The sequence below is a fragment of the Salvelinus namaycush genome, unplaced genomic scaffold (genome assembly GCF_016432855.1).
Source record: "Salvelinus namaycush isolate Seneca unplaced genomic scaffold, SaNama_1.0 Scaffold1405, whole genome shotgun sequence".
NCBI classification, from domain to species: Eukaryota; Metazoa; Chordata; class Actinopteri; order Salmoniformes; family Salmonidae; genus Salvelinus; species Salvelinus namaycush.
Genome location: NW_024058126.1, coordinates 14,016 through 37,777, shown reverse-complemented (window position 1 = coordinate 37,777; position 23,762 = coordinate 14,016). Strand labels below are relative to the sequence as shown.

At 46.3% G+C, this 23,762-nt stretch overlaps 1 protein-coding gene across 1 annotated transcript; it reads left to right on the top strand.

Moving 5' to 3' along the window:
• Positions 1 to 10,260: 10,260 nt before the first annotated feature.
• On the top strand, positions 10,261 to 23,762 carry LOC120036639 (solute carrier organic anion transporter family member 3A1-like). Its single transcript, XM_038983014.1, has 2 exons — positions 10,261 to 10,275; positions 23,280 to 23,762. The coding sequence occupies exons 1-2, from the start codon at positions 10,261 to 10,263 to the stop codon at positions 23,760 to 23,762; spliced, it is 498 nt and encodes a 165-aa protein (XP_038838942.1).

Sequence of the window (23,762 nt, the reverse complement as noted above, 5' to 3'; positions counted from 1 at the left end):
AAGTTAGCATTTGAAACCGTGGCCAGGTAAACAAAACCAAAGCAAGGGTTGCCGTCATACCTCTCCTCCTCTCCCTGGACCTCCTCCTCCTCCTCCTCCTCCTCCTCCTCCTCTCCCTTGGACCACCACCTCCCTGGACCACCACCTCCCTGGACCACCACCTCCCTGGACCACCACCTCCCTGGACCACCACCTCCCTGGACCACCACCTCCCTGGACCACCACCTCCCTGGACCACCACCTCCCTGGACCACCACCTCCCTGGACCACCACCTCCCTGGACCACCACCTCCTTGGACCACCACCTCCTTGGACCACCACCTCCCTGGACCACCACCTCCCTGGACCACCACCTCCCTGGACCACCACCTCCCTGGACCACCACCTCCTTGGACCACCACCTCCCTGGACCACCACCTCCCTGGACCACCACCTCCTTGGACCACCACCTCCCTGGACCACCAACAACTGATACTATATACTCGTTGTTGGGGTGGGATTGGCGTGGGGGGCAATTGATGGATTTTGACCATTTATTTAGATTTCTCATGTCAGACTCATTGTTTAGGAATAAAGTTGGGTCCAGATTGGATGTTGGGTACTATATTTATTGAATATTATATGAATCCTATAAATGAAAATAAAATCAATATGCTTAATTTCTCAGAGATCAAATTATATTTAAACAAAATAATGATTCAGGAATGCTAATCTTATCTGTTTCTACAACAGAAACAATTTCAGAAGGATCTGAGATGGTGGGTGTCATGTCTTGCTGAAATGACATGGAACGAACCTGCTGTGATCTGTTTGGTACGACAGTATGTCATGGGAAGTACCTGTGTGAGGTTTAGGTGGTTTGATCTTCATCAGCATAGCGACAGGAGACAGTTTGCCTGTATCTCCTACTCCAGGTGCATGCTGGGACAGCTCTTTCAGCCAGGAGTCTTTAGGGAACCTGTACACCTCTAAACACTGACAACCATTACCTGGTGGGAGAAATGAAAATAATATGAGGATTGAATGAAATATTCTACATGCTTACTGGACTGGACTAAACAGATGAAAAAGGTCCTTTTGTTTTGCAATCCTCTCATTTCAGTTAGGTGGTCTGATTGAGCTGATCCACCGGGCTCTCCCACACCGATCAGGTGATCACTTCTGTCACTCGTCAATCTTTTGAACTGTTGTGAAGCCAGGTGTCAGGACACTGTTGTGAAGCCAGGTGCCAGGACACTGTTGTGAAGCCAGGTGCCAGGACACTGTTGTGAAGCCAGGTGCCAGGACACTGTTGTGAAGCCAGGTGTCAGGACACTGTTGTGAAGCCAGGTGTCAGGACACTGTTGTGAAGCCAGGTGTCAGGACACTGTTGTGAAGCCAGGTGCCAGGACACTGTTGTGAAGCCAGGTGCCAGGACACTGTTGTGAAGCCAGGTGCCAGGACACTGTTGTGAAGCCAGGTGTCAGGACACTGTTGTGAAGCCAGGTGTCAGGACACTGTTGTGAAGCCAGGTGTCAGGACACTGTTGTGAAGCCAGGTGTCAGGACACTGTTGTGAAGCCAGGTGCCAGGACACTGTTGTGAAGCCAGGTGTCAGGACACTGTTGTGAAGCCAGGTGTCAGGACACTGTTGTGAAGCCAGGTGCCAGGACACTGTTGTGAAGCCAGGTACCAGGACACTGTTGTGAAGCCAGGTGTCAGGACACTGTTGTGAAGCCAGGTGCCAGGACACTGTTGTGAAGCCAGGTGACAGGACACTGTTGTGAAGCCAGGTGACAGGACACTGTTGTGAAGCCAGGTGTCAGGACACTGTTGTGAAGCCAGGTGTCAGGACACTGTTGTGAAGCCAGGTGCCAGGACACTGTTGTGAAGCCAGGTGTCAGGACACTGTTGTGAAGCCAGGTGTCAGGACACTGTTGTGAAGCCAGGTGTCAGGACACTTGACTTGTAACTAACTTCCACTAGAAACAATATTGTTTATACTCATACCAGATAATCAATGAATTACTGTGTTGTCTAATTGTTAAAGTGAACCACTGACATTTTAAGTCAGTTTAATATCCAGGATTATGTATTCATCATTATGCAGATGAGATGTGACCATGATCTGTGTTGTGTAATTTAATATTCAGGATTATGTATTCAGCATTATGCAGATGAGGTGTGACCATGATCTGTGTTGTGTAATTTAATATTCAGGATTATGTATTCAGCATTATGCAGATGAGGTGTGACCATGATCTGTGTTGTGTAATTTAATATTCAGGATTATGTATTCAGCATTATGCAGATGAGGTGTGACCATGATCTGTGTTGTGTAATTTAATATTCAGGATTATGTATTCAGCATTATGCAGATGAGGTGTGACCATGATCTGTGTTGTGTAATAAACCTTACAGCTGATGGTAGCAGCTCCGTAGTCTCCTCCTCTGGACAGTTCAAACTTCACACAGACACTTCTCTGGTTGAGGTCATCCTGGTCACATTAAAAGGTTAATGATAAGATATAATGATATAATCTAATGATAACTGGGATGAAACCAGCTAGACAAACTATGTCTATTGCCTTCCACCTCAGACTCTGCAATCACCCGCCAATCACTGACAGGGACCTTGCTATCCGGGATTCTTGGGACGTCCCTACCCCATTGAAGTTTACATTTACGCCATTTAGCAGATGCTCTGATCCAGAGCTGCTTACAGGAGTAGTTAGGGTCAATGACATATCTTTTCTTCAACTAGTCAGCTTGGGGGTTTGAACCAGCAACGTTTCAGTTACTGTCCCAACGCTCTGAACCTCTAGGCTACCTGCCACCCCCGTTTAAATGTAAGATGGTTAGGTAAGGGTTAAGGTTTAGGGTAGGGACGTCCCAACGCTCTGAACCTCTAGGCTACCTGCCACCCCCGTTTAAATGTAAGATGGTTAGGTAAGGGTTAAGGTTCAGGGTAGGGACGTCCCAACGCTCTGAACCTCTAGGCTACCTGCCACCCCCGTTTAAATGTAAGATGGTTAGGTAAGGGTTAAGGTTCAGGGTAGGGACGTCCCAACGCTCTGAACCTCTAGGCTACCTGCCACCCCCGTTTAAATGTAAGATGGTTAGGTAAGGGTTAAGGTTTAGGGTAGGGACGTCCCAAGTAATGACAGCCACACCGGCAGTCATGAGTCAGGACCACAGTCAAATTTCACATGACCGCTGAGTCACCGTAATCTCCTCCAACGGGCTCTGTACATGAATGGCGCTGATGTATTGGTAGTACCCAACTTGCTAATGACAGGACCTAATGGCCTGGTACTCAGGGCTCTATTGTCCTTCCATCAGGTCCTAATGGCCTGGTACTCAGGGCTCTATTGTCCCTCCATCAGGTCCTAATGGCCTGGTACTCAGGGCTCTATCGTCCCTCCATCAGGTCCTAATGGCCTGGTACTCAGGGCTCTATTGTCCCTCCATCAGGTCCTAATGGCCTGGTACTCAGGGCTCTATCGTCCCTCCATCAGGTCCTAATGGCCTGGTACTCAGGGCTCTATCGTCCCTCCATCAGGTCCTAATGGCCTGGTACTCAGGGCTCTATCGTCCCTCCATCAGGACCTAATGGCCTGGTACTCAGGGCTCTATTGTCCCTCCATCAGGTCCTAATGGCCTGGTACTCAGGACTCTATCGTCCCTCCATCCGGTCCTAATGGTCTGGTACTCAGGGCTCTATTGTCCCTCCATCAGGTCCTAATGGCCTGGTACTCAGGGCTCTATTGTCCCTCCATCAGGTCCTAATGGCCTGGTACTCAGGGCTCTATCGTCCCTCCATCAGGACGCTAATGGCCTGGTACTCAGGGCTCTATCGTCCCTCCATCAGGTCCTAATGGCCTGGTACTCAGGGCTCTATTGTCCCTCCATCAGGTCCTAATGGCCTGGTACTCAGGGCTCTATCGTCCCTCCATCAGGTCCTAATGGCCTGGTACTCAGGGCTCTATTGTCCCTCCATCAGGTCCTAATGGCCTGGTACTCAGGGCTCTATCGTCCCTCCATCAGGTCCTAATGGCCTGGTACTCAGGGCTCTATCGTCCCTCCATCAGGACCTAATGGCCTGGTACTCAGGGCTCTATTGTCCCTCCATCAGGTCCTAATGGCCTGGTACTCAGGGCTCTATCGTCCCTCCATCAGGACCTAATGGCCTGGTACTCAGGGCTCTATCGTCCCTCCATCAGGTCCTAATGGCCTGGTAGTCAGGGCTCTATCGTCCCTCCATCAGGTCCTAATGGCCTGGTACTCAGGGCTCTATTGTCCCTCCATCAGGTCCTAATGGCCTGGTACTCAGGGCTCTATTGTCCCTCCATCAGGTCCTAATGGCCTGGTACTCAGGGCTCTATTGTCCCTCCATCAGGTCCTAATGGCCTGGTACTCATGGCTCTATTGTCCCTCCATCAGGTCCTAATGGCCTGGTACTCAGGGCTCTATTGTCCCTCCATCAGGTCCTAATGGCCTGGTACTCAGGGCTCTATTGTCCCTCCATCAGGTCCTAATGGCCTGGTACTCAGGGCTCTATTGTCCCTCCATCAGGTCCTAATGGCCTGGTACTCAGGGCTCTATTGTCCCTCCATCAGGTCTTAATGGCCTGGTACTCAGGGCTCTATTGTCCCTCCATCAGGTCTTAATGGCCTGGTACTCAGGGCTCTATTGTCCCTCCATCAGGTCCTAATGGCCTGGTACTCAGGGCTCTATTGTCCCTCCATCAGGTCCTAATGGCCTGGTACTCAGGGCTCTATTGTCCCTCCATCAGGTCCTAATGTCCTGGTACTCAGGGCTCTATTGTCCCTCCATCAGGTCCTAATGGCCTGGTACTCAGGGCTCTATTGTCCCTCCATCAGGTCCTAATGGCTTGGTACTCAGGGTTCTATTGTCCCAGTAATCACTCTGACATCAATGCAAATGCAATCTAAAAATCGCATCAAACCCTTGTCAACAGTATCATACTTTTAAAATTCGATTCAGCTACATTGTTTGACCTCTCTGTGATTGATCAATTTGAAGAAATAACTTCAACAGGTTGAAATTGAGTGGAAAACATGGTCATCGGATGTTGTTTCAAAGGCAAACAACTAAATGGACAGCCTTTCTAAGGTGATCATTCATTCAAAGCATTTAAGATGCTGCATGTAGAACAGCAACCTGAATATTAGACCTGAGACATACTCCTGGGCCTATACATGAGCCCAAGCTGAGACATACTCCTGGGCCTATACATGAGCCCAAGCTGAGACATACTCCTGGGCCTATACATGAGCCCAAGCTGAGACATACTCCTGGGCCTATACATGAGCCCAAGCTGAGACATACTCCTGGGCCTATACATGAGCCCAAGCTGAGACATACTCCTGGGCCTATACATGAGCCCAAGCTGAGACATACTCCTGGGCCTATACATGAGCCCAAGCTGAGACATACTCCTGGGCCTATACATGAGCCCAAGCTGAGACATACTCCTCAGCCTATACATGAGCCCAAGCTGAGACATACTCCTGGGCCTATACATGAGCCCAAGCTGAGACATACTCCTGGGCCTATACATGAGCCCAAGCTGAGACATACTCCTGGGCCTATACATGAGCCCAAGCTGAGACATACTCCTGGGCCTATACATGAGCCCAAGCTGAGACATACTCCTGGGCCTATACATGAGCCCAAGCTGAGACATACTCCTGGGCCTATACATGAGCCCAAGCTGAGACATACTCCTGGGCCTATACATGAGCCCAAGCTGAGACATACTCCTGGGCCTATACATGAGCCCAAGCTGAGACATACTCCTGGGCCTATACATGAGCCCAAGCTGAGACATACTCCTGGGCCTATACATGAGCCCAAGCTGAGACATACTCCTGGGCCTATACATGAGCCCAAGCTGAGACATACTCCTGGGCCTATACATGAGCCCAAGCTGAGACATACTCCTGGGCCTATACATGAGCCCAAGCTGAGACATACTCCTCAGCCTATACATGAGCCCAAGCTGAGACATACTCCTGGGCCTATACATGAGCCCAAGCTGAGACATACTCCTGGGCCTATACATGAGCCCAAGCTGAGACATACTCCTGGGCCTATACATGAGCCCAAGCTGAGACATACTCCTGGGCCTATACATGAGCCCAAGCTGAGACATACTCCTCAGCCTATACATGAGCCCAAGCTGAGACATACTCCTGGGCCTATACATGAGCCCAAGCTGAGACATACTCCTCAGCCTATACATGAGCCCAAGCTGAGACATACTCCTGGGCCTATACATGAGCCCAAGCTGAGACATACTCCTGGGCCTATACATGAGCCCAAGCTGAGACATACTCCTCAGCCTATACATGAGCCCAAGCTGAGACATACTCCTCAGCCTATACATGAGCCCAAGCTGAGACATACTCCTCAGCCTATACATGAGCCCAAGCCCCCCCAAAATGACAGGATTTTATAAAATGATTGTGCTGTTATACAATAGCCTACCGCATATTACACTTGGCAGAAAAACATAAAAATGCTATTCTGTTCTTCTGAAATACATTTTCTTCATATCATGTTTCTTTAGACCTGAAATAAATTATAGCTGTATTGTGATGGTGTATATTAAATGGATTTAGACTTTTCTTTAAAAAGGTGCGCATCAGCGGCTTGTATGGAGGCCTGGAGATGCTAAATGTGTTTATGTTAATTAAAGGTCAATTACCGTGAGAGCAGCAGTCATTTGCATGACAGTTACCAGTTGACAAAATGTAATGACTGCCACAGCCCTAGTCCCAAGGATTCCGGATAGCACTAAGCCCACTCACACTGTGAGCAATCACTCACTTATCTAGCCTTGTTGGTGCTCAAAGTACCTTCTGAATGCTGCCCCCTAAAGGTGGGATGTTATAATGGAAAACTGACAAACGGAATTCCTAACAATAACATATTGCAATAAAAACAAAACTGAATCAAAAATGGTCATTAAATAATGATTTATTTTTCACTTAACCCTTATTTTACCAGATCAGTTAACTGAGAACACACTCATTTCCAGCAACGGCCTGGGGAACATTTACAGGGGAGAGGATAGAGGGAGGGGGATGAATGAGCCAATGGAAAAAATAAAGACCAAACTTACTGTTTCATTCATTACTTTTATCAGGTGGCTGGTTTCTGAGTAATAAGCAAAGAGTCTGGCAACACCTACAGTCAGATGAGGAGGTGTAAGAGGAAGAAGTAGAGGGAGAGGAGGAGGTGAGGAGATGGAGGAAGAGGAGGTGGATGAGGGAGAGGAGGAGGTGAGGAGATGGAGGAAGAGGAGGTGGATGAGGGAGAGGAGGTGAGGAGATGGAGGAAGAAGAGGTGGATGAGGGAGAGGAGGAGGTGAGGAGATGGAGGAAGAAGAGGTGGATGAGGGAGAGGAGGAGGTGAGGAGATGGATGAGGGAGAGGAGGAGGTGAGGAGATGGAGGAACAGGAGGGAGAGGAGGAGGTATAAGAGGAAGAAGTAGAGGAAGAGGAGGAGGTGAGGAGATGGAGGAACAGGAGGGAGAGGAGGAGGTGTAAGAGGAAGAAGTAGAGGAAGAGGAGGAGGTGAGGAGATGGAGGAAGAAGAGGTGGATGAGGGAGAGGAGGAGGTGGGTGAGGGAGAGGAGGAAGAGAAGGGAGAGGAGGAGGTGAGGAGATGGAGGAAGAGGAGATGGATGAGGGAGAGGAGGTGGATGAGGGAGAGGAGGAAGAGAAGGGAGAGGAGGTGAGGAGATGGAGGAAGAAGAGGTGGATGAGGGAGAGGAGGAGGTGAGGAGATGGAGGAAGAGGAGGTGGAAGAGGGAGAGGAGGAGGTGGGTGAGGAGATGGAGGAAAAGGAGGGAGAGGAGGGTGATGAGGGACAGGAGGAGGTGGGTGAGGAGAAGGAGGGAGAGGAGGGAGAGGAGGAAGAGGAGGGAGAGGAGGAGGTGGGTGAGGAGTTGGTAGAAGAAACATAGACATATGATATAATACCCATAGACATATGATATAATACCCATAGACATATGATATAATACCCATAGACATATGATATAATACCCATAGACATATGATATAATACCCATAGACATATGATATAATACCCATAGACATATGATATAATACCCATAGACATATGATATAATACCCATAGACATATGATATAATACCCATAGACATATGATATAATAGTGTTCTGTTTAAATATGTGGTGTTACCCATATCATCCAGTGATGCCAGCAGGTAGGCCATCTCCCCCAGACAGGTGATGTGAAGAGAGGTGATCTCTACCTGGTCCTCCTGCCATACTGGCACACAGTAGGGAGAGGAAGAGGAGGAGATACCCTGGGGCTGAGCCATAACAGACAGGCCGTGGGGGTGACCCAGGAAGATGTACCTGCCATCCTCAGAGCAGGCCATGCAGTTGGTCCTCACAGGGAGCTGGGAACAAACACAGGATATGTGTTGGGCTATCATGTGGTGGACATGGGGTTTATGCATCAAGTTTCATCATTTCAATAACATAACATTCATTTTATAAGGCTAAAAGAAGATAAATGAGGAAATATATGGGTTAGTACCTTTACGTCCCCTGAGACCTGCATAATGGGTATAGTTGTATTAGCTTGCTCTGTGACCCTGACAGTTTCTCTCTCTGAGATGAAGTCCCATGCCCTGTCTACCAGTCTGTCCAGGACCTTGTCTATCATTCTGAACGGCTGGGGGAGCTGGTCCTGGACTTGATCCGGGTCACTCAGGAACAACTCCTCCTCGTCATCACCCCGGCCGCTGTCGGAGGGCTCGGGGATATCTGCAGGCCCTTTCCTGATGTATACTGGCATCCTGCGGAGAAACCGGATATGTCGTAACGTCATCAATACCTGGGAAGGTTAAATACTGAAGTCATCATACCCCTTTTGATCAATCAACCAATCAAGAGTGTTCTGCCTTAACACTGAATGGAAAGTTTTCCTACCCGAGTTGCTAGCTAGTGTTGTTTGTCTCGTTATTAGCTAACGTTACGTTAGCATCAGTGGCATTGGAAAGAAACATTGTAAGCTTTGCACACAGACTTTTCTCAAAACTCTTCTGACAAGAGACACAGAACTACTTGCTAGTTAATATACTGTCGACACAAAAGAAAATGACATTTGGCTTCATTGCTCACTTTGAAGTTACTATTACCTTTCACGTCAGAAATTGGCTAACCAAAGCCTAATCCCGTCCTTGACATATGATCTTTGCTAAATTGGATCTTTGGGACATACCCAATGGAAGTTGAAAATGAAAATGATCCCGTAAAGCACTGACCTAGCAACACATTTTCTTCCGGTGAGTTGTGTAGTGTCGTCATGACAACAACGCCTCCCTTTACGCTGCTTCTTGTAACCAACAGCACTCAAGCTAATTGGCTACGGTGAGAGTTAACGCCGAGGTAAAGACAGTTTCAGGTTGGATATTCGACGGATATTCGCCTGTAGTTTTCCTTACGTCCACCAACAGCAGTTAGGGACCGTCAACATAGTGACAAATCACATTTTTCAAATTTCAATAGCTCTTTAACCATTACTCCTAACACTTTCAAAACGGGTTGTAGCTAACCCGATGGCATAGACACACATTGCACACCCTAGTTTGTCCATCTTCATCTCACATGATTTTACATGAATTTTTGAAAATGTAAAATTTCAATAGCTCCTTGGTCATGTGACGTAATGTCCGCTGACTACCCTTCTATTTTCCACACTCTTGTTTGTGTACTGTAAAATCACGCAGTGTAGCGTACATTTTTCATAGTTTCAAATTTGCAATAGCCCCTTGGTCATGTCAATTACACACCTAAGAAGCGTGCAGTAGATTTACACCCATATTGCGTAACCTCTAGTCATGTATCTTCTATATTGTTGGACATTAATATTAGTTTGACAATTAGAGGGTTCAGTCCAGTGTTTATCCTTTTCTTTAATATTTATCTACAATAATTAGTAGTTCTAAGTACTTATTTTCCCTGGGTTTTTTTTTGCCAGAGTATTTAACAGCGGTACACAATAGGACAGAGACAGATAATATCTCCTTTCATCGTTAATATCAACCATAAAGGAAAAGGGCAAAGTACGAGAGTCATGCTAATAATTGTCCAAAGCAGGGATGTAGAGTGAGCTGGTGAGGTAGGCTGCAGTGGGTTTGCTGGTCAATACATATACTGAACAGGGATGGAGAGGGAGCTAGTGAGGTAGGCTGGTCAATACATATACTGAACAGGGATGGCGAGGGAGCTGGTGAGGTAGACTGGTCAATACATATACTGAACAGGGATGGAGAGGGAGCTGGTGAGGTAGGCTGGTCAATACATATACTGAACAGGGATGGAGAGGGAGCTGGTGAGGTAGGCTGGTCAATACATATACTGAACAGGGATGGAGAGGGAGCTGGTGAGGTAGGCTGGTCAATACATATACTGAACAGGGATGGAGAGGGAGCTGGTGAGGTGGGCTGGTCAATACATATACTGAACCGGGATGGAGAGGGAGCTGGTGAGGTAGGCTGGTCAATACATATACTGAACAGGGATGGAGAGGGAGCTGGTGAGGTAGGCTGGTCAATACATATACTGAACAGGGATGGAGAGGGAGCTGGTGAGGTAGGCTGGTCAATACATATACTGAACAGGGATGGAGAGGGAGCTGGTGAGGTAGGCTGGTCAATACATATACTGAACAGGGATGGAGAGGGAGCTGGTGAGGTAGGCTGGTCAATACATAAACTGAACAGGGATGGAGAGGGAGCTGGTGAGGTAGGCTGGTCAATACATATACTGAACATGTAACCACAGTAATGGGGGCCAGTAAATCAATGATTAAAATTGTAATATTGACAAATTAAACAGAAATTGTAGACCTTTAATATTTTCCAACATGTCAACAGACACTTAACTTCAATTAAGCCTGAAACATTTCACAATGTTAACTTTCTCTTTATCCCTGGTTGATGTACATTTCAGAGCCTCTTCAGTGTGGATGGGGAATAGCATACATTTTCAACAACAAAGACTGCACTTCCAGTTTGTGTTCTTTACTCTGTTGAACTCTTTTGTCTTCATTCCTAGTTACAGCACATGGAACCACCGTTGGCATGCAAAACATTCAATCAAAACAAAACAAAGCCTAACATGTGTCACGCCCTGGCATTAGTTATCTTTGTTTTCTTTATTATTTTAGTTAGGTCAGGGTGTGACATGGGGGATGTATGTGTTTTGTATTGTCTAGGGTTTTTTGTATGTTTATGGGGCAGTGTCTAGTCTAGGTGTATGTATGTCTATGGTTGCCTAGATTGGTTCTCAATTAGAGACAGCTGTCTATCGTTGTCTCTGATTGGGAACCATATTTAGGCAGCCATATTCATTGGGTAGTTTGTGGGTGATTGTCTATGTCTATGTTGCATGTATGCACATTGTTTATATAGCTTCACGTTCGTCGGTTTGTTGTTTTTGTTTAGTTTGTAAAGTGTTCTTCGTTTCGTCTTCGTTAAATAAATTCAAGTATGTATTCAAACCACGCTGCGCTTTGGTCCGATCCTTGCTCCTCCTCAGACGAGGAGGATTACGACATTCGTGACAACATGTTATAAATAATATCAAATATCAATGCAGTATGACGAATGATGAATTAGCCATCCATTGTGTTATATCATAAAATGTCTGACATGCCGTCACTGTTGTCAAAAGATTATAAACATGTTAAATAAAGTTACTAACCCAGTCAGTCTTTGGGCCACATCCAGGTTCTTTATCAGTGGCACACAGGAAGCGTTTGTTGGCTTTGTTGAACTCTGAAATCATAGGCATGAACTGAACATATGGCTGTCCAACACAACTACATAAAAATAAAGAATTTACATTTACTTTGAATTAAATGTCATTACATACCAGACATTTTTACTATATCCTCAGCCATTTCTTTTTGCAGTTGCTCCATGTGTTTTTGAAGGTTCCATATCAATTTGGGAGGGGATGTTGGGGAAGTTCTGTGCAACTTCCTTGGCCATCTACACCAAAAAATAAAATAGAGTTTTTGACCTAATTGTCACATAACAGCTAACCAATCATTATTGAAAATATAACTATCAAACCTGCATTACAGGTTGGCTCTCTCATTATTGAGTAATACAGGAAATTACCACGACAGTTGCCACAAAGAGGGATTTAGAAAAATTACAATTGGCTCAGAACAGGGCAACAGGGCTGGCCCTTAAATGTACACAGAGAGCTAACATTAATAATATGCATATCAATCTCTCATGGCTCAAAGTGGAGGAGAGACTGACTTCATCACGAAGAAGTGTTGACAAGCTGTAAGCACCGAGCTGTCTGTTTAAACTACTAACACACAGCTCAGACACCCATACATACCCCACAAGACATGTCACCAGAGGTCTGTTTAAACTACTAACACACAGCTTGGACACCCATGCATACCCCACAAGACATGCCACCAGAGGTCTGTTTAAACTACCAGCACACAGCTCAGACACCCATGCATACCCCACAAGACATGCCACCAGAGGTCTGTTTAAACTACCAGCACACAGCTCAGACACCCATGCATACCCCACAAGACATGCCACCAGAGGTCTGTTTAAACTACTAACACACAGCTCAGACACCCATGCATACCCCACAAGACATGTCACCAGAGGTCTGTTTAAACTACCAGAACACAGCTCAGACACCCATTCATACCCCACAAGACATGCCACCAGAGGTCTGTTTAAACTACTAACACACAGCTCAGACACCCATGCATACCCCACAAGACATGCCACCAGAGGTCTGTTTAAACCACTAGCACACAGCTCAGACACCCATACATACCCTACAAGACATGCCACCAGAGGTCTGTCTAAACTACTGGCACACAGCTCAGACACCCATTCATACCCGACAAGACATGTCACCAGAGGTCTGTTTAAACTACTAGCACACAGCTCAGACACCCATGCATACCCCACAAGACATGTCACCAGAGGTCTTTTCACAATGCCCAAGTCCAGAACAGACTATGGGAGGCACACAGTACTACATAGAGCCATGACTACATGGAACTCTATTCAAATCAAATTTTATTGGTCACATACACATATTTAGCAGATGTTATTGCAGGTGTAGCAAAATTCTTGTGTTCCTAGCTCCAACAGTGCAATAATATCTAACAATTCACAACAATACACACAAATCTGAAAGTAAAAGAATGGCGTTAAGAAATATGTTAATATTAGAACGAGCAATGTTGGAGTGGCATTGACTACAATACAGTAGAATCAAATCAAATCAAATGTATTTATATAGCCCTTCTTACATCAGCTGATATCTCAAAGTGCTGCTCAATGTACAGTATATACATATGAAATGAGTAAAGCAGTATATAAACATTATTAAAGTGACCAGTGATTCCATGTCTATGTATAGAGGGCAGCAGCCTCTAAGGTGCAGGGTTGAGTAACATTATTAAAGTGTGATTCCATGTCTATGTATAGAGGGCAGCAGCCTCTAAGGTGCAGGGTGGAGTAACATTATTAAAGTGACCAGTGATTCCATGTCTATGTATAGAGGGCAGCAGCCTCTAAGGTGCAGGGTTGAGTAACATTATTAAAGTGCCCAGTGATTCCATGTCTATGTATAGAGGGCAGCAGCCTCTAAGGTGGAGGGTGGAGTAACATTATTAAAGTGACCAGTGATTCCATGTCTATGTATAGAGGGCAGCAGCCTCTAAGGTGCAGGGTGGAGTAACATTATTAAAGTGACCAGTGATTCCATGTCTATGTATAGAGGGCAGCAGTCTCTAAGGTGCAGGGTGGAGTAACATTATTAAAGTGTGATTCCATGTCTATGTATAGAGGGCAGCAGCCTCTAAGGTGGAGGGTGGAGTAACATTATTAAAGTGACCAGTGATTCCATGTCTATGTATATAGGGCAGCAGCCTCTAAGGTGCAGGGTGGAGTAACATTATTAAAGTGACCAGTGGTTCCATGTCTATGTATAGAGGGCAGCAGCCTCTAAGGTGGAGGGTTGAGTAACATTATTAAAGTGACCAGTGATTCCATGTCTATGTATAGAGGGCAGCAGCCTCTAAGGTGGAGGGTTGAGTAACATTATTAAAGTGACCAGTGATTCCATGTCTATGTATAGAGGGCAGCAGCCTCTAAGGTGCAGGGTGGAGTAACATTATTAAAGTGACCAGTGATTCCATGTCTATGTATAGAGGCCAGCAGTCTCTAAGGTGCAGGGTGGAGTAACATTATTAAAGTGTGATTCCATGTCTATGTATAGAGGCCAGCAGCCTCTAAGGTGCAGGGTGGAGTAACATTATTAAAGTGACCAGTGATTCCATGTCTATGTATAGAGGGCAGCAGCCTCTAAGGTGCAGGGTGGAGTAACATTATTAAAGTGTGATTCCATGTCTATGTATAGAGGGCAGCAGCCTCTAAGGTGCAGGGTTGAGTAACATTATTAAAGTGACCAGTGATTCCATGTCTATGTATAGAGGGCAGCAGCCTCTAAGGTGTAGGGTGGAGTAACATTATTAAAGTGACCAGTGATTCCATGTCTATGTATATTGGGCAGCAGCCTCTAAGGTGCAGGGTGGAGTAACATTATTAAAGTGACCAGTGATTCCATGTCTATGTATAGAGGGCAGCAGCCTCTAAGGTGCAGGGTTGAGTAACATTATTAAAGTGACCAGTGATTCCATGTCTATGTATATTGGGCAGCAGCCTCTAAGGTGCAGGGTGGAGTAACATTATTAAAGTGACCAGTGGTTCCATGTCTATGTATAGAGGGCAGCAGCCTCTAAGGTGCAGGGTGGAGTAACATTATTAAAGTGTGATTCCATGTCTATGTATAGAGGGCAGCAGCCTCTAAGGTGGAGGGTGGAGTAACATTATTAAAGTGTGATTCCATGTCTATGTATAGAGGGCAGCAGCCTCTAAGGTGGAGGGTTGAGTAACATTATTAAAGTGTGATTCCATGTCTATGTATAGAGGGCAGCAGCCTCTAAGGTACAGGGTGGAGTAACATTATTAAAGTGACCAGTGATTCCATGTCTATGTATAGAGGGCAGCAGCCTCTAAGGTGCAGGGTGGAGTAACATTATTAAAGTGTGATTCCATGTCTATGTATATTGGGCAGCAGCCTCTAAGGTGCAGGGTGGAGTAACATTATTAAAGTGACCAGTGATTCCATGTCTATGTATAGAGGGCAGCAGCCTCTAAGGTGCAGGGTTGAGTAACATTATTAAAGTGACCAGTGATTCCATGTCTATGTATATTGGGCAGCAGCCTCTAAGGTGCAGGGTGGAGTAACATTATTAAAGTGACCAGTGGTTCCATGTCTATGTATAGAGGGCAGCAGCCTCTAAGGTGCAGGGTGGAGTAACATTATTAAAGTGACCAGTGATTCCATGTCTATGTATAGAGGGCAGCAGCCTCTAAGGTGCAGGGTGGAGTAACATTATTAAAGTGACCAGTGATTCCATGTCTATGTATAGAGGGCAGCAGCCTCTAAGGTGCAGGGTGGAGTAACATTATTAAAGTGACAGTGATTCCATGTCTATGTATAGAGGGCAGCAGCCTCTAAGGTGGAGGGTGGAGTAACATTATTAAAGTGACCAGTGATTCCATGTCTATGTATAGAGGGCAGCAGCCTCTAAGGTGCAGGGTGGAGTAACATTATTAAAGTGACCAGTGATTCCATGTCTATGTATAGAGGGCAGCAGCCTCTAAGGTGGAGGGTGGAGTAACATTATTAAAGTGTGATTCCATGTCTATGTATAGAGGGCAGCAGCCTCTAAGGTGGAGGGTTGAGTAACATTATTAAAGTGACCAGTGATTCCATGTCTATGTATAGAGGGCAGCAGCCTCTAAGGTGGAGGGTTGAGTAACATTATTAAAGTGACCAGTGGTTCCATGTCTATGTATAGAGGGCAGCAGCCTCTAAGGTGCAGGGTGGAGTAACATTATTAAAGTGACCAGTGATTCCATGTCTATGTATATGGGGCAGCAGCCTCTAAGGTGCAGGGTGGAGTAACATTATTAAAGTGTGATTCCATGTCTATGTATAGAGGGCAGCAGCCTCTAAGGTGGAGGGTTGAGTAACATTATTAAAGTGACCAGTGATTCCATGTCTATGTATAGAGGGCAGCAGCCTCTAAGGTGCAGGGTGGAGTAACATTATTAAAGTGACCAGTGATTCCATGTCTATGTATAGAGGGCAGCAGCCTCTAAGGTGCAGGGTTGAGTAACATTATTAAAGTGACCAGTGATTCCATGTCTATGTATAGAGGGCAGCAGCCTCTAAGGTGGAGGGTTGAGTAACATTATTAAAGTGACCAGTGATTCCATGTCTATGTATAGAGGGCAGCAGCCTCTAAGGTGCAGGGTTGAGTAACATTATTAAAGTGACCAGTGATTCCATGTCTATGTATATAGAGCAGCAGACTCTAAGGTGCAGGGTTGAGTAACATTATTAAAGTGACCAGTGATTCCATGTCTATGTATATAGAGCAGCAGACTCTAAGGTGCAGGGTTGAGTAACCGGGTGGTAGCCGGCTAGTGATGGCTATTTAACAGTGTGATGACCTTGACATAGAAGCTGTTTTTCAGTCTCTTGGTCCCAGCTTTGATGCACCTGTACTGACCTCACCTTCTGGATAGCAGCGGGCTGAACAGACAGAGAGAGCAGAGAACTGGGCAGAGAGAAAGAAACAGGCAGAGAGAAAGAGAGGCAGAGAGAGCAGAGAACTGGGCAGAGAGAAAGAAACAGGCAGAGAGAAAGAGAGGCAGAGAGAGAGAGAATGGGGGTGGTATTTTGGTGCAGGTTATCCAGCTGCACTGAGAGAGGTGGCTACGTAGTAACGCAACACGCACGGTACGGTGTGCGATCATTGCATTTCTCTGTGAAAAACAACTTGAACGATATGGAGACCTGGATTCCGACTGTCCGCTGTTATGGAATCTGACCATTGCCGCGGTTAGAGAGATCAACATACCGTCGGCGGTAAAACAGTGTCCTTCAACGTTACGTCTGATGGGGGGCATTCATTCCTGCTGGAGCTGAGTCGACGCACCAGGGATGTTTAGAAGCGCCCGGACCCACCAGACCAATAAGGTCTTCAGAATAATGTATTGCCGTTTGCCGACCATGTTTATGGTGTGTGGACATACTGTAGCAGGGGTAATAATTCGAGCCGGTTAGTGACAGCTAGTTCTCCTGCAATAGACTAGGTTATCTCGCGTTGGAAATGGTCATCGTTAGACTGGATCTGTGTAGCTTCCAGCCGTCCCTTTTCTGAAAGGATGCAGGTGAAAACTCAGATCTGTACGGAGATGAGTACCGAAGACCCCGAACACGATGATAACCAGAAACATACTTCATGTTTTTTTTTTCTCGTATCGGAATGTGCGCTGATGCTGGCGCAGGGGACGGTTGGCGCGTATCTGGTAAGTTATCCTCTCGGAACGCTGTCCTAACCTTCCATTGATGGGAAATCATGTTTGTTCCCCTTCACATGCGATGTAGGCTATTTTGGGGGGTGAGAAACCGTGACGTTAGGTCAAGTGACCGTTACACACGGAGCTCGCCAGAATCAACGGTCATGCACAACAATGTCGCCGGCGGTGTTGTTTTGTGTTCACATGAAATCAGGCTCAAATCACGGAGCCTTCCCATTTTCACTGTCCATTGATTTATAACAAATACGCATCAGGCTAAGAGACTGCACCAGTAGAATGGTTGCCACGACACGTCACAACGCTCAAACACGTTTTTGACCGGTTCACCTGATGACATCTGGTCTCAATATAAAATGTGTATTTTGACGGCAGTTAGGCTACATCTTCTAAACAGATTATGGGCCTCTGTCGTGAGGCAGGCAGGTGGTATTCACCAATGGAGCACCAGCATCACTTGGCCGATACTGTATTTATGACAGGCCTCATCAGTATTAACCTGCAGATAAACCAACACTGCTTTAGAATAGAACTGTTGGAACTAGCTGGGGCTATGATTCGCATGGTGCATAATAGACTTGTTGAATAACTATTGTTGTACCACCAGACCCCCCCTCCTAATTTCAGTTGACATATTTTCAATAATGCAGATGTGGGACATTTGATTTGAGGTGTTGGGCTGGTCTGTAGTGCTTAGTGTACAACCAATAGTGTCCCCTCATGTCCAAGCCCCCTAACCACAGGTGGTGGAAAAAGGACCCAATTGTCATACTTGAGTAAAAGTAAAGATACCTTAATAGAAAAAGTCACCAAGTAAAATCCTACTTGAGGTAAAGTCTAAAAGTATTCTGTTTTAAATATACTTAAGTATCAAAAGTAAATGTAATTGTTAAAGTATACTTAAGTATCAAAAGTAAAAGTATGACTAATTTAAAATTCCTTAGTTGAAGCAAACCAGACGGCACCATTTTCTTGTTTTTTAATTTAAGGATAGTCAGGGGCACGCTTCAACACTCAGTTGAAGTCGGAAGTTTACATACACCTTAAACCAAATACATTTAAACTCAGTTTTTCACAATTCATGACATTTAATCTGGGTAAAAATGCCCTGTTTTAGGTCAGTTAGGATCACCACTTTATTTTAAGAATGTGAAATGTCAGAATAATAGTAGAGAGAATGATTTATTTCAGCTTTTATTTCTTTCGTCACACATTCCCAGTGGGTCAGAAGTTTACATACACTCAATTAGTATTTGGTAGCATTGTCTATAAATTGTTTAACTTGGGTCAAAAGTTTCAGGTAGCCTTCCACAAGCCTCTCATAATAAGTTGGGGGAATTTTGGCCCATTCCTCCTGACAGAGCTGGAGTAAGTGAGTCAGGTTTTTAGGCCTCCTTGCTCGCACACGCATTTTCAGTTCTGCCCACAAATTTTCTACAGGATTGAGGTCAGGGCTTTGTGAATACCTTGACTTTGCTGTCCTTTAGCCATTTTGCCATAACTTTGGAAGTATGCTTGGGGTCATTGTCCATTTGGAAGACCCATTTGCGACCAAGCTTTAACTTCCTGACTGATGTCTTGAGATGTTGCTTCAATATATCCACATAATTTTCCTGCCTCATGATGCCATCTATTTTGTGAAGTGCACCAGTCCCTCCTGCAGCAAAGCACCCCCACAACATGATGCTGCCACCCCCGTGCTTCATGGTTGGGATGGTGTTCTTCGGCTTGCAAGCATCCCCCTTTTTCCTCCAAACATAACGATGGTCATTATGGCCAAACAGTTCTATTTTTGTTTAATCAGACCAGAGGACATTTCTCCAAAAAGTACGATCTTTGTCCCCATGTGCAGTTGCAAACCATAGTCTGGCTTGTTTATGGCGGTTTTGGAGCAGTGGCTTCTTCCTTGCTGATCGGCCTTTCAGGTTATGTCGATATAGGACTTGTTTTACTGTGGATATAGATACTTTTGTACCTGTTTCCTTCAGCATCTTCACAAGGTCCGATGCTGTTGTTCTGGGATTGATTTGCACTTTTCTCACCAAAGTACGTTCATCTCTAGGAGACAGAACGCGTCTCCTTCCTGAGCGGTATGACGTCTGCGTGGTCCCATGGTGTTTATACTTGTGTACTATTGTTTGTACAGATGAACAAGCGTTTGGAAATTGCCCCCAAAGATGAACCAGACTTGTGGAAGTCTACAATTTTTTTCTGAGGTCTTGGCTGATTTCTTTAGATTTTCCCATGATGTCAAGCAAAGAGGCACTGAGTTCAAATCAAATCAATTTTTATTTGAAGGTAGGCCTTGAAATACATCGACAGGTACACCTCCAATTGACTCAAATTATGTCAATTAGCCTATCAGAAGCTTCTAAAACCATGACATCACTTTCTGGAATTTTCCAAGCTGTTTAAATCACAGTCAACTTAGTGTATGTAAACTTCTGACCCACTGGAATTGTGATACAGTGAATTATAAGTGAAATAATCTGTCTGTAAACAATTGTTGGAAAAATTACTTGTGTCATGCACAAAGTAGATGTCCTTAACAACTTGCCAAAACTATAGTTTGTTAACAAGAAATTTGTGGAGTGGTTGAAAAACGAGTTTTAATGATTCCAACCTATGTAAGCTTCCGACTTCCTGTACTTTATAGATTAAGCATGTGTGTTCAGTGAGTCCGCCAGATCAGAGGCAGTAGGGATGACCAGGGATGTTCTCTGTTTAGTGAGTCCTCCAGATCAGAGACAGTAGTGATGACCAGGGATGTTCTCTGTTTAGTGAGTCCGCCAGATCAGAGGCAGTAGGGAGGACCAGGGATGTTCTCTGTTTAGTGAGTCCGCCAGATCAGAGGCAGTAGGGATGACCAGGGATGTTCTCTGTTTAGTGAGTCCTCCAGATCAGAGGCAGTAGGGATGACCAGGGATGTTCTCTGTTTAGTGAGTCCGCCAGATCAGAGGCAGTAGGGATGACCAGGGATGTTCTCTGTTTAGTGAGTCCTCCAGATCAGAGGCAGTAGAGCTGACCAGGGATGTTCTCTGTTTAGTGAGTCCACCAGATCAGAGGCAGTAGGGATGACCAGGGATGTTCTCTGTTTAGTGAGTCCTCCAGATCAGAGGCAGTAGGGATGACCAGGGATGTTCTCTGTTTAGTGAGTCCTCCAGATCAGAGGCAGTAGGGATGACCAGGGATGTTCTCTGTTTAGTGAGTCCGCCAGATCAGAGGCAGTAGGGAGGACCAGGGATGTTTTCTTGATAAGTGTGTGAATTAATTTTCCTGTTCTGCTAAGCATTTAAAATGTAAATAGTACTTTAAGATGCCATGGAAAATGTATGGAGTAAAAAGTACATTATTTTCTTTAGGAATGTAGTGAAGTAAAAGTTGTCAAAAATATAAAAAGTAAAGTACAGATAGTAAAAGTACTACTTAAGTACTTTACACCACTGACCACAACATCCATTGACGTATTGGTGCACTGTAAGACTCTAATAACAGCAGGCACAGTTGACCAAATCAGAGCTGTATATGAAGGCATGTATTGTTTTAATGTAATCTTTATTTAACTATGCAAGTCAGTTAAGAACACATTCTTATTTACAATGACGGCCTACCGGAGAACAGTGGGCTTCTCCTACCGGAGAACTGCCTTGTTCAGAACACACTACGTAGACAGATAGCCCTCTCCCCACACTACATAGACAGATAGCCCTCTCCCCCACACTACATAGACAGATAGCCCTCTCCCCCACACTACGTAGACAGATAGCCCTCTCCCCACACTACATAGACAGATAGCCCTCTCCCCCACACTACGTAGACAGATAGCCCTCTCCCCCACACTACATAGACAGATATTCCTCTCCCCCACACTATGTAGACAGATAGCCCTCTCCCCCACACTACGTAGACAGATAGCCCTCTCCCCACACTACGTAGACAGATAGCCCTCTCCCCACACTACATAGACAGATAGCCCTCTCCCCCACACTACATAGACAGATAGCCCTCTCCCCACACTACGTAGACAGATAGCCCTCTCCCCACACTACATAGACAGATAGCCCTCTCCCCACACTACATAGACAGATAGCCCTCTCCCCCACACTACATAGACAGATAGCCCTCTCCCCCACACTACATAGACAGATAGCCCTCTCCCCCACACTACGTAGACAGATAGCCCTCTCCCCACACTACGTAGACAGATAGCCCTCTCCCCACACTACGTAGACAGATAGCCCTCTCCCCACACTACATAGACAGATAGCCCTCTCCCCCACACTACATAGACAGATAGCCCTCTCCCCACACTACATAGACAGATAGCCCTCTCCCCACACTACATAGACAGATAGCCCTCTCCCCACACTACATAGACAGATAGCCCTCTCCCCACACTACATAGACAGATAGCCCTCTCCCCCACACTACATAGACAGATAGCCCTCTCCCCACACTACATAGACAGATAGCCCTCTCCCCCACACTACATAGACAGATAGCCCTCTCCCCACACTACATAGACAGATAGCCCTCTCCCCCACACTACGTAGACAGATAGCCCTCTCCCCACACTACGTAGACAGATAGCCCTCTCCCCACACTACATAGACAGATAGCCCTCTCCCCACACTACATAGACAGATAGCCCTCTCCCCCACACTACATAGACAGATAGCCCTCTCCCCACACTACATAGACAGATAGCCCTCTCCCCCACACTACATAGACAGATAGCCCTCTCCCCCACACTACGTAGACAGATAGCCCTCTCCCCACACTACATAGACAGATAGCCCTCTCCCCACACTACGTAGACAGATAGCCCTCTCCCCCACACTACATAGACAGATAGTCCTCTCCCCACACTACGTAGACAGATAGCCCTCTCCCCCACACTACATAGACAGATAGCCCTCTCCCCACACTACGTAGACAGATAGTCCTCTCCTCCACACTACGTAGACAGATAGCCCTCTCCCCCACACTACATAGACAGATAGCCCTCTCCCCACACTACATAGACAGATAGCCCTCTCCCCACACTACATAGACAGATAGCCCTCTCCCCACACTACATAGACAGATAGCCCTCTCCCCCACACTACATAGACAGATAGCCCTCTCCCCACACTACATAGACAGATAGCCCTCTCCCCACACTACGTAGACAGATAGCCCTCTCCCCACACTACGTAGACAGATAGCCCTCTCCCCCACACTACATAGACAGATAGCCCTCTCCCCACACTACATAGACAGATAGCCCTCTCCCCCACACTACATAGACAGATAGCCCTCTCCCCACACTACATAGACAGATAGCCCTCTCCCCACACTACATAGACAGATAGCCCTCTCCCCACACTACATAGACAGATACCCTCTCCCCCACACTACATAGACAGATAGCCCTCTCCCCACACTACGTAGACAGATAGCCCTCTCCCCACACTACATAGACAGATAGCCCTCTCCCCACACTACGTAGACAGATAGCCCTCTCCCCACACTACGTAGACAGATAGCCCTCTCCCCACACTACATAGACAGATAGCCCTCTCCCCACACTACATAGACAGATACCCTCTCCCCCACACTACGTAGACAGATAGCCCTCTCCCCCACACTACGTAGACAGATAGCCCTCTCCCCACACTACGTAGACAGATAGCCCTCTCCCCACACTACATAGACAGATAGCCCTCTCCCCACACTACATAGACAGATAGCCCTCTCCCCACACTACATAGACAGATATAACATTGTGTTTCTATTCTAGGTGAGTGTTCTGACCACCCTGGAGCGCCGCTTCAACCTCCAGTCCGCCGACGTGGGCGTGATCGCCAGCAGCTTCGAGATCGGCAACCTGGCCCTCATCCTATTTGTCAGCTACTTCGGAGCAAAGGCCCACCGGCCGCGTCTGATTGGCTGCGGGGGCCTCGTCATGGCGCTGGGCGCGCTGCTCTCCGCCCTGCCAGAGTTCCTGACCCACCAGTATGAGTACGAGGCCGGGGATGGGTGGCACGCGGAGGACGGGAGGGATGTGTGTTCCAACATGACCAGGACTGAGGGCAGAGACTCTGCCTTCCTGTGTGGGAACAAGTCCAACACCAACATGATGTACCTGCTGCTGATAGGGGCCCAGGTACTGCTGGGGATCGGGGCAACACCAGTACAGCCTCTAGGGGTGTCCTACATAGACGACCATGTCAAGAGGAAAGACTCCTCTCTGTACATAGGTGAGTATATCAACCTTATATAA